Source organism: Muntiacus reevesi, chromosome X (genome assembly GCF_963930625.1).
Source record: "Muntiacus reevesi chromosome X, mMunRee1.1, whole genome shotgun sequence".
Lineage (NCBI taxonomy): Eukaryota > Metazoa > Chordata > Mammalia > Artiodactyla > Cervidae > Muntiacus > Muntiacus reevesi.
Window position 1 is genome coordinate 69,063,024 of NC_089271.1, and position 25,313 is coordinate 69,088,336.

Consider the following 25,313-nt stretch of genomic DNA (forward strand, 5'->3'; position numbering starts at 1 on the left):
TTATAGAAACAGAGTAGAGTGATGGCTACAAGAAGCTGAAGTGTATGTGAAATGGAGAGATGTTTGCCAAAGGGTACAAATTTACACTTATAAGCTGAGTGAGTTCTGGTGATATACTGTATGTACAGTGTATTGGCCACAGTTAACAATCTTGCTGCTGTTGTTCAGTGGCCCAGTGGTGTCTGACTCTTTGCAACCCCACAGACTGCAGCATGCCAGGCCTCCCTGTCCCTCACCATCTCCCAAAGTGTGCCCAAGTTCATGTGCATTGATCGGTGATGCCATCCAGCCATCTCATCATCTGATGTCCTCTTCTTCTTCTGTCTTCAGTCTCCCCAGCATCAAGAACTTTTCCAATGAGTCAGCTATTCACATCATATTACCAAAATGCTGGAGCTTCAGGTTCAACATCAGTCTTTCCAACGAATATTCAGGGTTGACTTCCCTTAAGATTGACTAGTTTGACCTCCTTGCTGTCCAAGGGACTCTCAGGAGTCTTCTCCAGCACCACAGTTCGAAGGCATCAATTCTTTGGCATTCTGCCTTCTTTATGGCCCAGCTCTCACAACCATACGTGACCACTGAAAAGACCATAGCCTTGACTACACCGACTTTCTTTGGCAGAGTAATGTCTTTGCTTTTCAACATACTGTCTAGGTTTGTCATGCCTTTCCTGCCAAGAAACAATTGTGTTCTTATTTCAGGGCTGCAGTCACCATTTGCAGTGATTTTAGAGCCCAAGAAGAGGAAATATGTCACTACTTCCACCTTTCCCCTTCTATTTGCCATGAAGTAATGGGGTCAGATGCCATGATCTTAGTTTTTTTAATACTTAGTTTTAAGCCAGCTCTTTCACGTTCCTCCTTCAACCTAATCAAGAGGCTCTTTAATTCCTCTTTCCTTTCTGCCATTAGAGTGGTATCATCTGCATGTCTGAGGTTGTTGATTTTTCTCCCACCTATCTTGATTCTAGCTTGTAAATCATCCAGCCCTGCATTTCTCATGATGTGCTCAGCATATAGGTTAAACAAACAGAGTGACAGCAGACAGCCCTGTTGTATACCTTTCTCAATCTTGAATCAATCAGTTGCCCCATACAGGATTTTAACTGCTTCTTCTTGAATCTCATACAGGTTTCTCCGGAGAGAGGTAAGATGGTCTGGAATTCCCATCTGTTTAAGAGCCTTCCACAGTATGTTATGATCAACAGAGTCAAAGACTTTAGGGTAGTTGATGAAGGACAGGCAGATGTTTTTTCTGGAATTCCCTTGCTTTCTCGATGATCCAGCAAATGTTGGCAATTTGATGTCTGGTTCCTCTTCCTTTTCTAAACCCAGTTTGAACATCTGGAATTTCTTGGTTCATATAATGAATGCTAAAGCCTAGCGTACAAGCTTTTAAGCATGATCTTACTAGCATGGGAGATGAGTGCAACTGTCTGATGGTTAGCACAGTCTTTAGTATTACCCTTCTTGGAAACTGGGATAAGGATTGATCTTTTCCAGTCCTGTGACCACAGCTGGGTCTTCGAGATTTGCAGACATACTAAATGCAACACCTTGATAGGATCATCCTTTAGGGTTTTGAATAGCTCTACTGAAATTCTATCTCATCCTCTAGCTCTATTAATATCAAGATCACGGCCTTGTCGTGGCGAAGGGGCTTGCATAACTCAACGAAACAATGGGCCATGCTGTCTACAAGTGCTTCTAAAACTAACACCCAAAAAAGATGTCCTTTTCATTATACGGGATTGGAATGCAAAAGTAGAAAGTCAAGAAATACCTGGACTAACGGGCAAATTTGGCCTTGGAGTACAGAATGAAGCAGGGCAAAGGCTAATAGAGTTCTGCCAAGAGAACACACTGGTCATAGCAAACACCCTCTTCCAACAACACAAGAGAAAACTCTACACATGGACATCAAGAGATAGTAAACACCGAACTCAGATTGATTATATTCTTTGCAGCTAAAGATGGAGAAGCTCTAAGGAGTCAGCAAAAACAAGACCAGGAGCTGACACTGGCTCAGATCATGAACTCTTTCTTGCCAAATTTGAATGAAATTGAAAAAAGTGGGAAAAACCACTAGACCATTTAGGTATGACCTAAATCCAATCCCGTATAATTATACAGTGGAAGTGAGAAAAACATTTAAGACACTAGATCTGATAGACAGAGTGCCTGATGAACTATGGACGGAGGTTCCTGACATTGCACAGGAGACAGGGATCAAGACGATCCCCAAGAAAAAGAAACGCAAAAAAGTAAAATGGCTATATGCGGAGGTCTTACAAACAGCTGTGAAAAGAAGAGAAGTGAAAAGCAAAGGGGAAAAGGAAAGATATTTCTATTTGAATGCAGAGTTCCAAAGAACAGCAAGGAGAGATAAGAAAGCCTTCCTCAGCAATCAATGCAAAGAAACAGAGAAAAACAAAAGAATGGGAAAGACTAGAGATCTCCTCAAGAAAATTAGAGATACCAAGGGAATATTTCATGCAAAGATGGGCTCGATAAAGGACAGAAATGGTATGGACCTAACAGAAGCAGAAGATATTAAGAAGAGGTGGCAAGAATACACAGAATGGTACAAAAAAGTTCTTCATGACCCAAATAATCATGATGGTGTGATCACTCAGACTCACCTAGAGCCAGACATCCTGGAATGTAAAGTCAAGTGGGCCTTAGGAAGCATCACTACAAACAAAGTTAGTGGAGGTGATGGAATTCCAGTTGAACTATTTCAAATCCTACAAGACGATGCTGTGAAAGTGGTGCAGTCAATATGCCAGCAAATTTGGAAAACTCAGCAGTGACTACAGGACTGGAAAAGGTCAGTTTTCATTCCAATCCCAAAGAAAGGCAATGCCAAAGAATGCTCGAACTACCACACAATTGCACTTATCTCACATGCTAGTAAAGTAATGCTCAAAATTCTCCAAGCCTGGCTTCAGGAATACGTGAACCCTGAACTTCCAGATGTTCAAGTTGGTTTTAGAAAAGCAGAGGAACCAGAGATCACATAGTCAACATGTGCTGGATCATAGAAAAAGCAAGAGAGTTCTAGAAAAACATCTATTTCTGCTTTATTGACTATGCCAAAGCCTTTGACTGTGTGGATCACAATAAACTGGAAAATTCTGAAAGAGATATGGGAATACCAGACCACCTGATCTGCCTCTTGAGAAACCTGTATGCAGGTCAGGAAGCAACAGGTAAAACTGGACACGGAACAAAGACTGGTTCTAAATAGGAAAAGGAGTACATCAAGGCCGTATATTGGCACCCTGCTTATTTAACTTATATGCAGCGTACATCATGAGAAACACTGGCTGGAAGAAGCACAAGCTGGAATCAAGATTGCCGGGAGAAATATCAATAACCTCAGATATGCAGACGACACCACCCTCATGGCAGAAAGTGAAGAAGAACTAAAGAGCCTCTTGATGAAACTGAAGGTGGAGAGCGAAAAAGTTGGCTTAAAGCTCAACATTCAGAAAACTAATATCATGGCATCTGGTCCCATCACTTCATGGGATATAGATGGGGAAACAGTGTCAGACTTTATTTTCTTGGGCTCCAACCACTGCAGATGGTGACTGCACCCAAGAAATTAAAAGACGCTTACTCCTTGAAAGGAAAGTTATGACCAACCTGGATAGCATATTTAAAAGCAGAGACATTACTTTCCCAACAAAGGTCCGTCTAGTGAAGGCTATGGTTTTTCCAGTGGTCATGTCTGCATGTGAGAGTTGGACAGTGAAGAAAGCTGAGCACTGAAGAATTGATGGTTTTGAATTGTGGTGTTGGAGAAGACTCTTGAGAGTCCCTTGAACTACAAGGAGATCCAACCAGTCCATCCTAAAGGAGATCAGTTTCGGGTATTCATTGGAAGGACTGATGCTGAGGCTGAAACTCCAGTACTTTGGCCAGCTGATGCAAAGAGTTGACTCATTGGAAAAGACCCTGATGCTGGGAGGGATTGGGGGAGGAGGAGAAGGGGACAACAGAGGATGAGATGGCTAGATGGCATCACCGACTCGATGGATATGGGTTTGGGTAGACTCTGTGATTTGGTGATGGACAGGGAGGCCTGGCGTGTTACGATTCATGGGGTCGCAAACAATTGGACACGACTGAGCGACTGAACTGAACTGAGAAATAGATTTAAGGGACTAGATCTGATTGATAGAGTTCCTGATGAACTATTGACGGAGGTTCGTGACAGCGTACAGGAGACAGGAATCAAGACCATCCCCAAGAAAAAGAAATGAAAAAAAGCAAAATGGCTGTCTGAGGAGGCCTTACAAATAGTTGTGAAAAGAAGAGAAGCCAAAAGCAAAGGAGAAAAGGAATGACATACCCATTTGAATGCAGAGTTCCAAAGAACAGCAAGGAGAGATAAGAAAGCCTTCCTCAGTGATCACTGCAAAGAAACTGAGGAAAACAACAGAATGGGAAAGACCAGAGATCTCTTCAAGAAAATTAGAGATACCAAGGGAACATTTCATGCAAAGATGGGCGCGATAAGGGACAGAAACGGTATGGACCTAACAGAAGCAGAAGATATTAAGAAGAGGTGGCAAGAATATAGAGAACTGTACAAAAAAGATCTTCACAACTCAGATAATCACGATGGTGTGATCACTCAGACTCACCTAGAGCCAGACATCCTGGAATGTAAAGTCAAGTGGGCCTTAGGAAGCATCACTACAAACAAAGCTAGTGGAGGTGATAGAATTCCAGTTGAGCTATTTCAAATCCTGCAAGATGATGCTGTGAAAGGGCTGCAGTCAATATGCCAGCAAATTTGGAAAACTCAGCAGTGGCCACAGGACTGGAAAAGGTCAGTTTTCATTCCAATCCCAAAGAAAGGCAATCCCAAAGAATGCTCAAACTACCACACAATTGCACTCATCTCACATGCTAGTAAAGTAATGCTCAAAATTCTCCAAGCCAGGCTTCAGCAATACACGAACCGTGAACTTCCAGATGTTCAAGCTGGTTTTAGAAAAGGCAGAGGAACCAGAGATCAAATAGTCAACATGTGCTGGATCATAGAAAAAGGAAGAGAGTTCCAGAAAAACATCTATTTCTGCTTTATTGACTATGCCAAAGCCTTTGACTGTGGATCACAATAAATTGGAAAATTCTGAAGGAGATGGGAATACCAGACCACCTGACCTGCCTCTTGAGAAACCTGTATGCAGGTCAGGAAGCAACAGTTAGAACTGGACATGGGACAACAGACTGGTTCCAAATAGGAAAAGGAGTACGTCAAGGCTGTACTATTGTCACCCTGCTTATGTAACTTATATGCAGAGTACATCATGAGAAATGCTGGGCTGGAGGAAGCACAAGCTGGAATCAAGATTGCCGGGAGAAATATCAATAACCTCAGATATGCAGATGATACCACCCTTATGGCAGAAAGGAAAGAAGAACTAAAGAGCTCCTGGATGATAGTGAAAGAGGAGAGTGGAAAAAGTTGGCTTAAAGTTCAACATTCAGAAAACAAAGATCATGGCATCCGGTCCCTTCACTTCATGGCAAGTAGATGGGAAAAAAGTGGAAACAGTGGCTGACCTTATTTTTCTGGGCTCCAGTATCACTGCAGATGGTGACTGCAGCCATGAAATTAAAAGACACTTATTCCTTGGAGGAAAGTTATGACCAACCTAGACAGCATATTAAAAAACAGAGACATTACTTTGCCAACAAAAGTCCGTCTAGTGAAGGCTATGGTTTTTCCAGTATTCATGTATGGATGTGAGAGTTGGACTGTGAAGAAAGCTAAGTGCCAAAGAATCGAATCTTTTGAACTGTGGTGTTGGAGAAGACTCTTGAGAGTCCCTTGGACTGCAAGGAGATCCAACCAGTCCATCCTAAAGGAGATCAGTCCTGGGTGTTCATTGGAAGGACTGATGTTGAAGCTGAAACTCTAATACTTTGGCCACCTGATGCGAAGAGCTGACCCATCTGAAAAGGCCCTGATGCTCGGAAAAGTTGAGGGCAGGAGGAATAGGGGATGACAGATGATGAGATGGTTGGATGGCATCACCGACTCAATGGACATGCTTTTTGGTAGACTCAGACAGTTGGTGACAGACAGGGAGACCTGGCGTACTGTGGTTCATGGGGTCACAAAGAGTTGGACACGAGTGACAGCCTGAACTGAACGGTGTAGGGCCACTGGAGATGAACAAGTCATGGTGGAGAGTTCTAGCAAAATGTGATCCAATGGGAGGAGCGAATGGCAAACCACCCCACTATACTTGATGTGAGAGCCTCATGAAGTGTATAAAAGGACATAGTTAATAATACTGTATTGTATATTTGAAAGTTGCAAGAGAGAAGATCTTAAAACTTCTCTTCAAAAAGTCTAACTGTGTGCAATAATGGATGTTAACAAGACTTACTGCAGTGATCATTCTGCAATATACACATATATCAAATCAGTATGTTGTACATCTGAAACTAAAATAATGTTATATATCAATCATATCTCAATGGAAAAAAAGCTGGATATAAAAAAGAAGGAAAAAAAAGTGTGATGTCCTATCAAAGTAGAGTGCCCCAATTCACTATGTTTTCACAAGTTTACTTATGTAACATATATAGCATAGCAGAGTGTGGTACTTAAAGGGTATGGGGTCTAGAGTCACTACACTGAGATCAAATCCAGGTGAAACCACCTCTCTCTGTCATAATTTCATCACCTATAAACAGAAATAAACTCTACCAGCTTTGTAAGATGGCTTTAAGAATTCAATGCTAGTAAAGCCCTTAATACCGTACCTCGCTGCTGGAAAACGGGACAACTACGTGTTTAAAGAATGAAATTAGAACATTCTCTAACACCATGCACAATGCACTCAAAATGGATTAATGGCTTAAATGTTAAGACCAGATGCTATAAAACTCCTAGAGGAAAATGCAGGCAGGACACTCTGATAGAAATCACAGCAATATCTTTTTGGATTCACCTCTGAGAGCAATGGAAATAAGAATGAAAATAAACAAATGGGACCTAATTAAACTTAGAAGCTTTTGCACAGCAAAGGAAACCATAAACAAAATGAAAAGACGACATACAAAATGAAAATACTTGCAAACGATGCAACTGACAAGGTATTAATCTCCAAAATATATTAACAGCTTATATAGCTCAACATCAAAAAAACAAACAACCCAATCAAAAAATAAGCAAAAGGTCTAAATAAACATTTCTCCAAAGAAGACGTATAGATAGCCAAAAAGCACATGAAAAGATGCTCAACACTGCTAATTACTAGAAAAATGCAAATCAGAATTACAGTGAGGTGTCACCTAACACTGGTCAGAATGGCTATCATCAAAGAATGCACAAACAATAAATCCTGGAGAGGGTGTGGAGAAAAAGAAACTTTCCTATACTGTTGATGGGAATGTAAACTGGTACAGTTCCTATGAAGAACAGTATGGATATTCCTTAAAAAGCTAAAAATGGAGCTGTCATATGATCCTGCAATTCCACTCCTGGGCATATATCAAGAGAAAATCATGGGCATATATCCAGAGAAAACCATAATTCGAAAAGATATACACACCCTAATGTTCACGGCAGCACTGTTTACAATAGCCAGGACATGGAAGCAACCTAAACATTCACTGACAGATGAATGGATAAAGATGTCACACACACACACACACACACACACACACAGAGGAATATTATTCAGCCATAAAAAGAATGAAGTAATGCCATTTGCAGCAACATGAAAGGAGCTAGAGATTATACTAAGTGAACTAAACCAGGCAGAGAAAGACAAATATATATCACTTATTTGTGGAATCTAAAAAAAATGATATAAATGAACTTATTTACAAAACAGAAAGAGACTCAAAGGCTTAAAAAACAAACTTATGTTTACCAAAGTGGAAAGGGGGACTGGGGAAGGGATAAATTAGGAGACTGGGTTTAACATATACACATAATAGGTAACCAACAAGGATCTACTGTATATCACAGGGAACTATACTCAATATCTTATAATAATCTACCCTGCAAGGGAAAAAATCTGAAAAGGAATATGTATATGTATGTGCTTGTGTGCATATATATGTGTGTGTGTCTGTGTGTGTGTATATATATATATCTCAATCACTACTCTGTGCACCTGAAACTAATACAATATTGTAAATCAACTATACTTCAATAAAAAAGAAAAACTCTGACATACACTCAAATATACACATTTCAGAACCATGTGCCTATTTTTCTTCTCATAGCATTGATCACTATCATACTTTAGATTTTATGTATTTATTGGTGGTGGTTTAGACACTAAGTCGTGTCCGACTCTTGGGACCCCATGGACTGTAGCCTGCCAGGCTCCTCTGTCCTCGGGATTCTCCAGGCATGAATACTGGAGTGGGCTGCCATTTCCTTCTCCATATGCATTTATTAATACCTTCTTTATCATCTGTCTCTCCCCACTCACACTGCAATTGAAGCTTCATAAAAGCAGGGCTTTTTGTCTGCTTTATGTGTTGCTGTAGCCCCAGGATGTTGAACAGTGCCTGGTACATAATAAGTACAGAATACATTTTGGGAAAGTGAATGAAAGTCAGCTTCCTCCCTCCCTGCTCTTATCCTATGAATAGAGGGTTTAAACTCTGTTTTCACTTACTTCTTTCATAATTTCTGAAAGCTAGGAGTAACTCAGGCTCTTTAAGACAGATTAGATGCACACACACCCACCTTCTGCCTATTTTTTAAAAATTCCAACCTAGATCTAGGCATTAAATAGTCACCAGCCTGCTTCACATCCTTGTTTGGAATTAAGGAACCGTGAATTAATTTGTTCTCACTTTTAACTAAATTAAGGGCAAATGTCGCAAGTTCAGAAACACTGCCCCTGATCTGGTAGTGGAAGGACTTTTTCCTTAGTCGGTAGGAGGGGAAGGAATGCCTTTTAAAAATGCCAGCTGTCAGATTAAAATGCCTTTGTTTTTGATGATTTACGTAAAAATTGTGCTCAACCTATTTTCAAAATTCCCATGTTTAGTTGACACTGGAAGCAATAATAAAAGTGAAATTTTTATTAAATGTAGTACTTGGCATAAAAAACACTCAAATAAACATTTGCTACTGTTCTTTATTATTCTTAAGTTTAGCTGATAATAACTAGGTGAACCATACTCCTGTATACCTTGTACTCACAACAGCAGTGGACCTTGTTAAAAATACAGGTCCAACACTCAGAAATTGATTTAGTAAGTCTTCATCATTGACTTAAAAAACAAAGTATTTATTTTTGGTTGCATTAGCCACTGCCTGCCTGTGGGCTTTTCTCTAGTTGTGGTAAGCCTGGGCTACTCTCTAGCTGTGGTGCACGGGCTTCTCATTGCAATGGCTTCTCTTGTTGCAGAGCACAGGCCATAGGCACACAGGCTTCAGTAGTTTTGGCTCATGGCCCTAGAGCACATGGGCCTAGTTGCCTGAGGCATGTGTAATCTTCCCGACCAGGGATCCAACCAGTGTCACCTGAATTGCAAGGCAGATTCTTATTCACTGTATTACCAGGGACGTCTGACCACTGGCTTTTTTGTGGTGATGGTGTGGTTAGGGAGACATGTGTCACATGGCAGGTGGGATTATAGTTCACCCACCAGGGACTGAACCTGTACCCCTACAGTGGAAGTACAGAGTCTTAACCACTGGACCACCAGGGAAGTCCCTGATTCAGTCAGTCTTGGATAAGCCAGGAATCTGCATTTTTATCAAGCTGTCAGGCGATTCTGATGCAGGTTAGTTCAAGGCATGTCAACCATTGCCTTAGCTTACTTTTAGGACAAAAATGTATTTATTCATTGTCACACTTTTATTGAATACATGCTGTATGCTAGGTATTATGCTAGGTACTGGGGATACAGTGATAAAGATACAATGATACAATTCCTGTCCACATAAGCTAGTAAGAAGCACATAACCTGGAAAGAACAGATGTATCTTTTAACGTGTATATAAATCCAAAGAGGTTATGCCACTTAATTCACATTTACTAAATACAAACCTGGTATTTTCAATTTCAGAATTTCCATGATCCATAGTGGTAGGTATTTCTAGTGCTTCAAAAGGAGACATTTCTGAAAGTTTGCCCCCAATCCCTACCCTCACATTCCACCCTCAACTGTGCCAGTAAGTTGTTGATGTTTCCATTAGCAGTGATTTGTAAGACAGCTTGCTAGAGGGAGGTTGCCATTTAGAGACACCATTGGTATCATGATCTCTTTAATCCAAATGTTTCCCCTAAAATGCTGGTTGACTTTGGCTCCTTAAGTTTTTCTTGTGTTATAAAGTGATACAATCAAAGTAAGACACAAGGCAGCACTGTTTTTTCTTTTTTAAAAAGATCAGTCTATAAACATGTATTTATTTTGCAGTTTGTATTAATAAAAGAATACTAGAAACATCCCTTCATTTTTAAAAATTACTACTACACTGGTATCACAGCTGGCTATAAAGTAGACAATTCCTTTAAAGTTGTATGTATTATATAGGGGGAAAAATCCTTGAGTGATAGAGTAATAGTTTGTAGTCAAATGCATGAATAACATCATGGGAAGTGATTATCAGTGTTTAGTAATTAAATATTATCATATAATCTCTTCTTGATTATAACTGATCTCTAGGAGAGTTAAAGCGTCAAATACTCATCTCTTCTGCAGCCTAGCTGAGATTACTGTCTCTGCTCTCTTCTTAGTCTCCTCTTAGTCTTCTACTGATCTGTCATATGTCAAGCTAAATCTTCTAAAGATCAAAATCTCATATGACTCCTCTAAAATTCCAATAATTTACATTTATACTTGTTTCAGAAAAATGAACCAGTATAATGACATTATTAATGACAATTATAGAAACAAAAATAGCAGCTAACATTTGAGCACTTACTATGTGCTAGGCAGAGGGCTTTACATGGATTATCTCTTCTGTGAGGCATGTACTACTACTTTCTTACTTTCTTAAGGGAAGCAGGGCTTGGAAAACATGCAGCTTGCCTAAAATTACACCCAAAAAGGGTGATTGGCATATTACTTGCAAAAGGGACAGGGCTTAAACCGTTTGCTCTTTTTACTGGGCATCAACTATCCCAGCAAACACTGAGTAGGAGACTCTTACAGCCTACAAAGAAATGGTAAAATTACAACAATTTTTCTATAGTTTATTATGATTTTTGGTGGTCTGTTCTTATGCAGATGAATAATAATTTTATGCCAGTAAATACAAATATAGAAAAAATATTAAAATTTGCTGTATTAAATAATAAACATACTACACTTGTGATCAAAGAGGCAGCAAAGTTTGATAATGACATCAAACCTCATATATATGCTAATTATGAACATGGCTCCTTAGAGGTATGTGCATGCATGCTAAGTTGCTTCAGTTGTGTCTGACTCGTTGCAAACCTATGGACTGTAGCCCACAAGGCTCCTCTGTCCATGGGATTCTCCAGGCGAGAACACTGGAGTGGGTTGCCATGATGCACTCCTCCAGGGGCTCTTCCCCACCCAGGGATCAAACCTGCATCTCATTATGTCTCCTGCATTGGCAGGTGGCTTCTCTACCACTAGTGCCACCTGGGAAGATCCCATAGAGGTACATGTCAACAAAAACTGCATTCACATGCCAACATGTGGTTAATATGCTACAGGTTACTAACACTTGCTCTACAATTAAATGGGTCCTTTTGAACCTTTATTCTCAAAGGGTAAATGCAAGCAAGTTCCTGAAATCAGTAAATTAGCTATTTTATACTTCATATCAAATTATTTTAATGGAGTATATTTCTCTCTAATGTTAGGAATGACTAAGGCAAAACCTTATATTACCATCTGCTGGCTGATAAAACTACACAAAAACATCTCTGTTCAGCAAACTATGCTTTGAGGTATTAAAACTTGAATAAAGGACTAAAGACAAAGGGAGAAAATTGTATATAACACCAGCGTAGAGGAAGTAAAGCCTCACTTTCAGTACTTTACTTTAAATCCCCATTTTATTTTCCCTATAATTATCAACATGCAGTTCATATTTAAAAAGACATAAGTAGTAAATGCTGGAAAAGGAAAGTGCAAAAAAATTTCCATGCCAGTTTTACTGTCTTTTGTTTTCTTAATAAAGGGTACAGAGCTTAGGCTGTATACCCACTGAAGCGTAATATGAAATATGACCTTAATTAAGAATTTTAATCTCTGATATCTATATAATTTATAAGTTTATCATCAGGAAATGTACTTTCCCCTAATATAATTTACATATTGGAAATATTTAAATAAAAATTTAAATATTGGAAATAAAAGCAAAAATAAACAGATGGGACCTAATTAAACTTAAAAGCTTTTGCACAACAAAGGAAACTATAAGCAAGGTGAAAAGACAGCCCTCAGAATGGGAGAAAATAATAGCAAATGAAGCAACAAAGAATTAATCTCAAAAATATACAAGCAACTCCTGCAGCTCAATTCCAGAAAAATAAATGACCCAATCAAAAAATGGGCCAAAGAACTAAACAGACATTTCTCCAAAGAAGACATACAGATGGCTAACAAACAGATGAAAAGATGCTCAACATCACTCATTATCAGAGAAATGCAAATCAAAGCCACAACGAGGTACCATTACACGCCTGTCAGGATGGCTGTTATCCAAAAGTCTACAAGCAATAAATGCTGGAGAGGGTGTGGAGAAAAGGGAACCCTCTTACACTGCTGGTGGGAATGCAAACTAGTACAGCTGCTATGGAGAACAGTGTGGAGATTTCTTAAAAAACTGGAAATAGAACTGCCATATGAACCAGCAATCCCACTCTTGGGCATACACACCGAGGAAACTAGATCTGAAAGAGACAAGTGCACCCCAGTGTTATCACAGCACTGTTTATAACTGCCAGGACATGGAAGCAACCTAGATGCCCATCAGCAGATGAATGGATAAGGAAGTTGTCGTACATATACACGATGGAATATTACTCAGCCATTAAAAAGAATTCATTTGAATCAGCTCTAATGAGATGGATGAAACTGGAGTCCATTATACAGAGTGAAGTAACCCAGAAAGATAAACACCAATACAGTATACTAATGCATATATATGGAATTTAGAAAGATGGTAACAATAACCCAATATGCAAAACAGAAAAAGAGACACAGATGTACAGAAAAGACTTTGGGACTCTGTGGGAGAAGGCGAAGGTAGGATGTTCTGAGAGAATAGCATCGAAACAAGTATACTATCAAGGGTGAAACAGACCACCAGCCCAGGTTGGATGCATGAGACAAGTGCTCAGGGCTGGTGCACTGGGAAGACCCAGAGGGATGGGATGGGGAGGGAGGTGGGAGGGGGGATCGGGATGGGGAACACATGTAAATCCAAGGCTGATTCATGTCAGGTTATGGCAAAAACCACTACAATATTGTAAAGTAATTAGCCTCCAACTAATAAAAATAAATGGAAAAATAAATAAATAAATAAATCCATTGTCTGCTCCAGGAGGCTGCGGGTTCTGTTATACAATTAAGAAAGGAAGCCAAACTGCTATCAATTTAATATTCAATAACATGGAAATTGAAATGATTCTTTAAAGTATTATAAAAATGACAGATTTAACCTTCATGTGACCCTAAGCAAAGTGAAGTCAAGTCAAAGTCACTCAGTAGTGTCCAATTCTTTGCAACCCCATGAACTATAGCCCGCCAGGTTCCTCTGTCCATGGAATTCTCCAGGCAAGAATACTCAAGTGGGTTGCCATTCCCTTCTCCAGGGGACCTTCCTGACCCAGGGACTGAACCTGGGTCTCCTACATTGCAGGCGGACTTGTTACCACCTGAGTCACCATGGAAGCCCATGAGGCCCTAAGCTATTATCAAAGATTTGATAGAGACTGTCACAAAAACGCTTTCCTAAATGCTCCATCAGTGAACTTTAAGTGGAAAAAACAGCTCACTGATTAGAAAAACAAAATACTGGTACTACCCTGGCAGTCCAGTGGTTAAGACTCCATGCTCCCACTGCAGGGGGCATGTGTTTGATCTCTGGTTGGGGAACTAAGGTCCCACAAGCTGCACAACTCGGCCATTCAAAAAAAAAAAGACAAAAACAAAATATTTGCTAATATAGACAAAGGTCATTAAAATATTCCCAAATGCTTAATATTCATGTTACTTTAACTGACATATGTACACTGAGAATTAACTGAAGAAATCAATGATTTATATTAACATTCAAAAAATATTTATTCCTATTACCTTTTTAAATGAAACTGGTCCAGTCATATGAAGAACTCAGATACTGTTGAATATTTTTTTTTTTTTTTACAAATGACTGAAGTGACTTTGGTAAAGTGACACTAACCTGTTAGCTGCTTTCCCAATTCTCTTAGCAGCTACATGGAACTTTACGTGCTTAAATTCGAAACCAAGACAATAGGAAAAGAACCTCCTCTTATAATCCCCCCTAAAATGACGTTTTAGATAATCGGAATAGGTTTAAATATATATATATACACATATGGTTTTCTCTTATGTATAATAGGCTTTTATTAGAACAATGGACCAGAAGAAAGATGTAGATACTATTCCTGGCTTTGTCACTTATTAGCTGAGCGCTTGGCAAGTCACTGAATGCCTCTGACACTAAGTTTCTCCATCTACAAAACGAGAGAGGTCTCTTTTCCAAGTATGAATGTCTTGTGCTATGACAGTGAAAAATATCAAGTAAGAGACACTTATTTGCTGATTCTTAATTGCTATATGACAACAAAAAATGCTAAGGAAGAGACAAATCACATATATAATTATTAAAATTATGTATGCCCTCTACTGGAGATTATCAAAAGAGAACCATACTATGTCTTTTAAGGTTTCTACTCAGAAATCCTTTTCTGCAGGGCTGAATTTTTTATTTGGCATAAAATATGTATTTCAGATTATACTATCTTTTGTGGTACTATGTGGAGAACTGATCTCTCATTTAAATACAATTTTATTCTCTTTGAAGAATTCTGAAATATAGCCTTAGTCAGATGAATAACTTTCATAGTAGTAATAAAATTTCCTTGATCTATATTAAGCTTTTTTTTTAAGTTAATATTCTAAGATGTTTACCTTTGGCAGCATGGGAGTATCCCTTTTCTTCTTCTTTTCTGAATTAGGGTCATCTAACAAGTCTGGCTCAAAAGTATAAAGTTCAGTTAGCTCATTCATGGTAAAATGACGTTCAACTTGCTGTTGATCAACAACTCGAAAAGACAGTGACTGCTTAGTTACTTGCCGATCATAAATCTTATCTTCCATGGTTCCCTTCGTAAAAAAGAATGAACAATACAAAAATTTTGCAAACATGAAACTTAATCAAGAAGAAATATAGTTATTGGTTAATATGAAATAGCAAAACTTGATAGCAATATACTGCCATGAAGCAAATTTTATGAGCAATGTTGCTTAATTCATGAGATTCTTTTTTTCCTGTTCAGAGTAGTTTACACTGATGAGAAATAAAACTATATTACTGGTAATCATCCTAAAATTTCTGACCAGTATGCATTCATGTATTGCCTTATATATTTCTGTACTTGGTGAAAGAACGAGAGCAGTCAGATACAAAGGTAAACAGAATAAAAGAGTACATGAAATCAAATTTTAGGGGGTTATTGATGTAAGAATCCAACAGGGCAGTTTAATTCTTTTTCAGTGGAATATAACATGCTCTCAACAATCACTATAAACTGACTTTATGTAAAGTCTTACTTTCTATAACTTCAGGACAAAAAATTAACTACAATGCCATATCTATTATATATTCTATATAACATTCTGAAGTAGAATGGAAAGGAGGTCTTAATTTAAATAACAGGAAAGAGTTTTCAGTGTAGTTTACCAACTATATTATGTACTCTTATGTATGACCAAAGATCTACCAATAAAACCTAGTCTCTGGTTGAGAAGCCCAGATTTGAAGGATGGTAGAGAAGGTAGCATCTGCTCCCAAAGAAGATGTAACAGTTAAAAGGGCAACTTGATTCTATAAACCTGTATAACATTGAACCACATCCACTTCTTTGATTTCATTTATTTGCCTTAAATTTCAGTTTCTGTTTCTTAATACCCGAGTTTATATTTAAAGGAAATAAATATTCTTGATTAGAAATATTAAATATTCTTTGTAATTCTAATACATTATTTATTTTATAATTAATATAAATTATAATTATATATAATTTTATATATATTAATATATCTAATTATAACCACACTCTTCAAACTAAGAGAGCATCTGGTGCCACTGAAAACAATGATCATTTGACCTTCACATCTATAAGCAAATTAGATTTAGTTACTGGCTTTTCTATGCATAGTAAGTAAATGAATTATAAAAGTTTAACTTTCTTAAACTAGCATGAAATTGATAAATCTGTATACCTATGCAAATTCATCTCAATCTGAGAAATTAGAGACATGGACAAACTATAAAACAGAAAATCATGAGAGGTCAAAATTAACTTATATTGCTTTAAGAACAAGAATGATATTTTCAAATTTGTTTGCCTCTCTACAATGCATATATATTCTGAATTTCAAAAATATTGTCAGTTTCACCCAATCTTTCAATATGAAAAAGAATATAAATTATAAGCCTACCTGAGCTAAGAACCTATATACATACACGGGTTTAGTTTGTCCAAAGCGATAAACTCTGAATATACTCTGGATGTCATAAGATGGATTCCAAGAAGCATCAAATATGATCACTCGATTAGCAGCTACCAGATTAATTCCAAGAGATCCTGCTTTGGTGGAAATGATAAATAATCGCCCTCTGAAAATGAAAACACAGAATAAATGTTTAGAGATGAGTGATTCATAGATATTTTATTTATGATATGACTTTTTAATCCTAAGGCAGTTTTTTGAACAATCATGAGTTCAGTGAATTCATTATTTGCTTACTGAAGAAAAGGACAAGTCTAAGGAGTTGGAGTTATGATTTATGTGCCCCAAAAGAATTGTAGTGCTATAAAATGAGATAGTCTGATGTAGGAATAAAGATAAATATGGAAATCACATGTTTACAATGTATTCAAGATATTTATTTATAGATTTCTCAGTAAATGTAGAAAATTTATGTACAACTCAAAAAATGTGTTCAGTAGTGTTATGAGCATTAAGTATATCAAGATGAAGGACAATGCTCAAGGAGCTGAGTGTAGGAGGGGTGGCTGATATAGAATTACAATTGTTGTTAAGTAGCTGTCCTATCTGACTCTATGCAACCCCATGGACTTCGGCCCACCAGGCTCCTCTGTTGATGGAATTTTCTAGGCTAGAAAACTGGAGTGGGTTGCCATTTCTTTCCCCAGGAGATGTTCCCAGACCAGGGATCGAACTCACATTTCCTGCATTGGCAGGCAGATTCTTTACCACTGAGTCACCAGGGAAGCCCAGGAATTGCAATATGATGTAACAAACGTAAACAGAAGTTAGATAGATGCAAGGTATAAGGTAACAGGTGCTGTGCTCAATATGTCAGCAAATTTGAAAAACTCAGCAATGGCCACAGGACTGAAAAAGATCAGTTTTCATTCCAATCCCAAAGAAAGGCAATGCCAAAGAATGTTCAAACTACTGTACCAGTGTGCTCATATCACATGGTAGCAAGGTAATGCTCAAAATCCTTCAAGCTAGGCTTCAGCAGTACCTGAACCAAGAACTTCCAGATGGATTTAGAAAAGGCAGAGGAGCCAGAGATCAAATTGCCAACAATGGCTGGATCACAGAAAAAGCAAGAGAATTCCAGAAAAAACATCTACTTCTGGTTCACTGACTGCGCTAAAGCCTTTGATTGTGTGGATCACAACAAACTGTGGAAAATTCTAAAGAGATGGGAATACTAGACCACCTTACCTGCCTCCTGAGAAACCTGTATTCAGGTGAAGAAGCAACAGTTAGAACTGGACATAGAACAATGAATTGGTTCAAAACTGGGAAAGGAGCACGTCAAGACCGTGTAGCCATGCACCCCAATGTTCATCGCAGCACTGTTTATAATAGCCAGGACATGGAAGCAACCTAGATGCCCATCAGCAGATGAATGGATAAGGAAGCTGTGGTACATATACACCATGGAATATTTACTCAGCCATTAAAAAGAATTCATTTGAATCAGTTCTAATGAGATGGATGAAACTGGAGCCCATTATACAGAGTGAAGTAAGCCAGAAAGATAAAGAACATTACAGTATACTAACACATATATATGGAATTTAGAATGATGGTAACGATAACCCTATATGCAAAACAGAAAAAGAGACACAGAAGTACAGAAGAGACTTTTGAACTCTGTGGGAGAAGGTGAGGGTGGGATGTTTCCAAAGAACAGCATGTATATTATCTATGGTGAAACAGATCACCAGCCCAGGTGGGATGCATGAGTCAAGTGCTCGGGCCTGGTGGGCTGGGAAGACCCAGAGGAATCGGGTGGAGAGGGAGGTGGGAGAGGGGATCGGGATGGGGAATACGTGTAACTCTACGGCTGATTCATATCAATGTATGACAAAACCCACTGGAAAAAAAAAAAGAAAAGAAACACTAAAAAAAAAAAAAAAAGACTGTGTAGCGTCACCTTGATCATTTAACTTATATGCAGAGTACATCACATGAAATGCTGGGCTAGATTAATTACAAGCTGGAATCAAGATTGCCAGGAGAAATATCAATAACCTCAGGTATGCAGATAATACCACTCTAATGGCAGAAAGCAAAGAGGAATTAAAGAGCCTCTTGATGAGGATGAAAGAGAGTGAAGAAGGTGGCTTGAAACTTAACATTTAAAACACAGAACATGGCATCTGGTCCTATCACTTCAGGGCAAATAGATGGGGAAAAGGTGGAAACAGTGACAGATTTTATTTTCTTGGGCTCAAAATCACAGAAGACAGTCACTGCAGCCATGAAATTAAGACGCTTACTCCTTGGAAGAAAAGTTATGACAAACCTAGATAGCACATTAAAAACCAGAGACATCACTTTGCTGACAAATTTCTGTATAATCAAAGCTATGGTTTTTTCAGTAGTCATGTATGGATGTGAGTTGCCGTTGTGTTAATTGCTCAATCATGTCTGACTCTTTGCGACCCCACGGACTGTAGCCTACCAGGCTCCTCTATCCATGGGATTCTCCAGGCAAGGATACTCGAGTGGTGTAGCCTACCAGGCTCCTCTATCCATGGGGTTCTCCAGGCAAGGATACTCGAGTGGTGTAGCCTACCAGGCTCCTCTATCCATGGGATTCTCCAGGCAAGGATACTCGAGTGGTGTAGCCTACCAGGCTCCTCTATCCATGGGACTCTCCAGGCAAGGATACTTGAGTGGGTTGCAATGCCCTTCTCAATGGGATCTTCCTGACCTGGGGATTGAACCCAGGCCTCCTCTATTACAGGCAGACTCTTTACCATTTGAGCCACCAGGGAAGGGTACAGATGTGAGAGTTGGACCATAAAGAAGGCTGAGTGCCAAAGAATTGATGCTTTTGAATTGTGGTACCGGAGAAGACACTTGAGAGTCCCCTTGACAAAAAGGAGATCAAACCAGTCAATTCTAAAGGAAATCAATCCTGAATATTCATTAGAAGGACTGATGCCAAAGCTGAAGCTCAAATACTTTGGCCACATGATGGGAAGAGACCCTGATGCTGGAAAAGACTCAGGGCAGGAGGAAAAGGGGGCGAGAGGATGAGTTAGTTTGATGGCATCACTGACATGAGTTTGCACAAACTCTGGGAAATAGGGAAGGACAGGGAAGCCTGGTGTGCTGCTGTCCATGGGGTTGTAAGTAGTCAGACATGACTTAGCGACTGAACAACAACAAGGTAACAAAAACAGGATCAAGAAGACAGAGGGCTCAAGGAAGAATGTATTCAAGAAAAAAAGTAAACAGAACTGATAGATTATCTGCTACACTGGAACACAAGAATTTATATTTCTATAGAGAATTTGGGAATGAATTAGCAATAGTCAAAGAAAACTAAGCAAATGGTAAAAACAAACCATTACTTCAACAAAAATGAACAGGTGCAGAAAAAAAGGAAAAGTAATCATAGTATTTTAAATGGCTTAGCTGTGATTATTTACATAGTCACAATTAAGCAAACACTCCAAGCTGATTTAGGCAAATACCAAGGAAACGGGTATTGAGAAAATGAATATGGAAAAGTATGTATATGCATATGAGTAAACTGCCACCTTAAATTGTAGAAATGATATATGTAAATAGAATTAAAAGAGTACATGAAATAAGATTTTACAGCTTTATTGATGTTAACCAGAAGAACTGCTAAGAGTTGAAACTGTTATCTGCAGAGTGTGGAGGTTATGAGTTGGAAGAGGTTGGTCAACAGACTAATTTTTATATATGCAAATATATTAATTTGATATAAACAGAAATCTAATTTTAAAAGATCATAGATAACATTTAAAAAATATATAAACAAGTTTAAAGAAAAAAAAAGTATTCCATTCTACTCCATAGAAACAACCTCCATTCGAAGCATAGTACACTTCCTATAGGTTTCTTTTTCCAAGTGTATACACTTTTGTCTTATTCAGCCAAGATAATATAGTATCTGTATATACAGTTTCTATTAGGAGCATTTTCTAAAATTTCTTAGTAAACAGCAGCCCTGGTAGCTGCATAATATTTCACAAGATGACTATACAATTTGTTTACTGTTGACAGCTGAGAAAAAATCTGGAATAAAATGGTTCTCAACAATCTCCACAAAATGCCATTATACACCAAGCCTTGCTTTCTACAATTTCATGACAGAAAATTAGTAACTAAAATTCCATACCTATTATAGGTATAGTATTATAAACCAGAACGCAAAGCAGCTCAAAATTTAACTAATAAGAACTGATAATTAAAAAAAATTCTGGTACAAGATGAATTGCAGTACTAGTCATGTTTTATATCATCTTGGAGCTATCACATGTCTAGGAATATAAATGATAGAAATTACCAGAAATGCAAGAATATATGTTCATCACAGTGTTATTTACAAGGGCATAAGTTTGGGGGAAAAAACGTGTATGACACAGAAGACTAACTCACACTCTGGCTATTCAACAAGGTACATTACCATAAAAATCTACAATATAGGGACTTGTCCAGTGGTTAAGACTCCATGCTTCCACTGAGGGGGCATGGGTTGGATCCCTGGCTGGGGAACTAAAATTCCTGCATGCCATGTGGTGTGGCCCGAAAGAAAGAAAAAAAACTACAATATTACGTTATGTGGGGGAAAAAAGCAGGATATGGAACTTCATTAAGTATAATTGCAACTGCATTATAAAACAAAACATACATACATACATACAACGCTAAAACAGTGGTTACCTCTGGTCACTAGGATGATGACCATTATTTTCTTCTTTATACTTATCTATAAAACATACTCACTACAGAGAATGAACTGTGCTTTCTTTAATTAGTGGATATACTTAAAAGTTTACGGGCAAATGCTGCTCCAAAATTACTTCAGTTACTTAGATCTATTCCACACCAGCTAAAGGATCAAGCATATAAAACAGTATGGACTATGCGGGTTAAAAACACACATACATAAGACGAGAAAACAGAGGAGACAACTTCAAAACTCTTTGGTAATCTATCCACTAATGAAGAGTTGAATGGGTTTAATAAGCATGTTTATCAAACTGTTATCAATTCCAAGTACTGAACTACTCTGGGAATACAAAAGATGAAAAAAAAAAAATCTGGTAACTGCACTAAAGGAGACCACTAACTACAAAAAAAAAAAAAAAAAGACATATAAACAATTGTAATACAGTCTAGTTTGCAATAATAGAGGTCCTTATTTACATGATAAAGATGTAGTCAGTGACATATTTTGGTTTTTAAAGGCATACAAGTGGGAAGCAAACGTGTAATTTTGTCCTCAAAAGAAAAATAAAGAAACAGAGATTCAAGTGACTGAACCAGTATCAAGAATTATTTTACAACTCTTTAACCTTTAATATTATTCAGTCTGGAATATGTAAGCCCATACTAAATTAAACTTAACCAGGATATTTTTAGATTTTCTTAGTATTAAGGTACACACTAAGACACAATTAAAATATGAACCATATTTGGATGGTGTTGCTATAAACTGTTTTTGTATGTTTTTGGTTAAAAACCTGCAAGCATTACTTTTAGGTATATACCTAAGAACTGCTGGATCACATGGTATATACATGGCACTATTAAAACTGAATAGTTCTCCAAAGTGGTCATTCCAATTTACATTCCCGCCAGCAGAGAATGAGAATTCAAATGTTTCAGATCTTAGATAACTCATGGTATTGTCTTTTAATAAAGTATAACCTTTAAAAAATAGTTACGGTTCACAAGAATTTGCAAAGGTGGTACAAACAGTTCCTGTGTACTGGTTCATCCAGCTTTTCCAAATGGCAACAACTTACATAGCTACAATATGTTGTCAAAAACAGGAAACTGCCATGGGTACTGGTACAATACTATGAACTCAATCACACTTTATTTGGATTTCACCAGTTTTTATACGTATTATTATTGCTTGGTGTATAGCTCCATGAAATTTTATCACATATGCAGAATCATATAACCATTACCACAAGCAGGAATCAGAACCGTTCCATCACCACAAAAAACCTCCCATATGTTATCCCTTAGTACTTACACTATCCCCTTAACCCTAATCCCTGGCAACCACTAACGGGCTCTTTATCACTATAATTTTCTCACATCAAGAATACCATATGATGTAAAGTGATTGGCCTCCAACTAATAAAATAATATTAAAAAAAAAAAAAAAAAAAAAGAATACCATATGAATGGAATCATATAATATGTAACTTTTTTTCTTTTTTTAAATTTTATTTATTAGTTGGAGGCTAATTACTTCACAATATTTCAGTGGGTTTTGTCATACATTGACATGAATCAGCCATAGAGTTACACGTATTCCCCATCCCGATCCCCCCTCCTTTGAGACTGGCATTTTTCACTCAGCATAATACCCTCAAGATCCATCCAAGTTGTTGTCTGGATCATTACCAACACTTCATTTCTTTTCACTGCTAAGCAGTATTCCATTATATGGACATATTTAACAATTTGTTTATCCAGTCACATGTTAAAGGACAATTGGGTTGTTTCCAGTTTTTAGTTATCACAAATAAAGAGGTGTATAGGTTTCTATGTGAAAATTTTCACATAGAAAGTTTTCACTTCTCTGGTATAAATTTCCAAGACTGTGACTGCAGGATTTTATGCTTAAGTAAATGTTTGATGGTTTAGTTTTAAAAAATACCTATTTTTCAGGAAGAGTGGCTGTGCCATTTCATTTTCTCACCAGCACTGCAGGAGAAATCCAGTTTCTCTGCAACCTCACCAGCATTTGACAGTACTATTTTTTTTTTATTTTTAGTTACTTTGATAGATGTGAAATGGAATCTTGTGGTTTTAATTTGCATTTCCCCATTAGCTAGTCACGTTGAACATCTTTTCTTGTGTTTCTTTTCTTTTCTTTTGCCAGATATAGATCCTCTTTAGTGAAACGCAAGTTTAAGTCCTTGACTAACTTTCTAACTAAATAAAACAACTTCTCTTACCGTTATATTTAGATAACTCTTCATATATTCTACATATGAGTTTTTTGTTAGATATGCAGTTTCAAATATTTTCTCTAAGTTGGTGGCTTGTCTTTTCCTCTTCTTCACATAGTCTCTCATAGACAAAAGTTTTTAATTTTGGTTGTTCAATCATTGATTTTTTATTTAATGGCTTATATGCTTTTGGTGTCACAGCTAAGACATCTTTGCTTAATCTTAGTTCCTGAAGACTTTCTTCTATGTTTTCTTACATATAATTTTTACACTTAGATTTAAGACCCATTTTGACTTGATTTTTGAATGGGGGTTAGGCTTAGTTCAAGGTTTGTTTTCAGCTTATGAATGCCCCATTGTTTCAACACCATTTATTGAAAAGCTTATCTTCCCTTCATTGAAACATTTTTTTGCATCTCTGACAAACATGTGTTTAACTTGTATTCTCTGATGATTAATAAAAATGATCACATTTTTCTATGTGTATTGGTCATTTGGATATTATCTTTTGTAAAGTCTTTTCCAGGCTTTTTGCTTATCTAACAATGAGGTTGTCTGGTTTAGTATTCTGATTTTTAAGAATTCTTTACATATTCTGGATAAGAGTCCTTTTTGAATCCTTTTATTGAAAATAGCTTCTCCTAGCTTATGGTTTGCCTCTTCATTTTAGCATGAAATGCCTTTGATGAATATAAGTTCCTAATTTTAATCATGCTCAATTTATCAATTTTTCCTTTTACGGTCAGTACTTTGTGTGTCCTATTTACAAAAAAATTCTTACTACAAAATCAGGAAAATACTCTGTGCTATTGCCATTTAAAACCTTTATGTTTTAGTTTCAATATTTAAATCTACAAACTACTTGGAATTAGTTATCAGGAAAATACAGATCAAGATTATGAACCTTTGGGACTTCCCTAGTTGTCCAGCAGTTAAAATTCACCTTGCAATGCAGGTTACGCAAGTTCGATCCCTCGTCCAGGAACTAAGATCCCACATGCTGCAGGGCAACTAAGCCCACAAACTGGAACTACTGAGTTTATGCCATGCAATGAAAGATCCTGCATAACACAAGAAAGATACTGTATGCCACAACTAAGATCTAGTGCAGCCAAATAAATAAATATTTTTTAAAAGACTATGAAGTCTTACCACTATATATCTATGACAATGGGTTAATGAAAACTGATATCAAGCAATGATTAGTAGGACAGATAACAAAATGAAACACATACTCTACTAGCTGGAGTGTAAACTGGTACAACCATTTGGGAAAAATGTTTTGGCAGTATAAGCTAAAGCTGAACATGCACATACCTATTACCTAGCAATCCCACTTCTAGACATACACACAACATAAACAATCTATATGTTCACTAAAAGATAAAATTCTTGAAAAAGTGTAATCTTTGGACTTCTAATTCAGGAAAGATAAAATAGACGTGCTGTTCCCTATTCCTCACTGTGTGTGTGCGTTTGTGTGTATGTGTGCACACACGAGTGCACACTCAGTCACTCAGTCATGTCTAACTTTGCAATCCCTATGGAATGTAGGTTCCTCTACATGCCAGGCTCCTCTGTTCATGCGACTCCTCAGGCAAGAATACTACAGTAGGTTGCCATTTCC

The 25,313-nt window shown here is 37.6% G+C and overlaps 1 protein-coding gene across 10 annotated transcripts in view; it reads right to left on the reverse strand.

The window, feature by feature from the left end:
- Positions 1–25,313, reverse strand: part of ATRX (ATRX chromatin remodeler) — a 269,851-nt gene that overhangs the window by 19,778 nt on the left and 224,760 nt on the right. For all 10 annotated transcript variants that reach the window (XM_065916981.1, XM_065916979.1, XM_065916987.1 and 7 more), the window contains 2 exons: positions 16,683–16,860; positions 15,150–15,344 (listed from right to left, as the gene is read on the reverse strand). In XM_065916981.1, the coding sequence (XP_065773053.1) occupies positions 15,150–15,344; positions 16,683–16,860 (373 nt within the window). The remainder of the gene's footprint in view (positions 1–15,149; positions 15,345–16,682; positions 16,861–25,313) is intronic.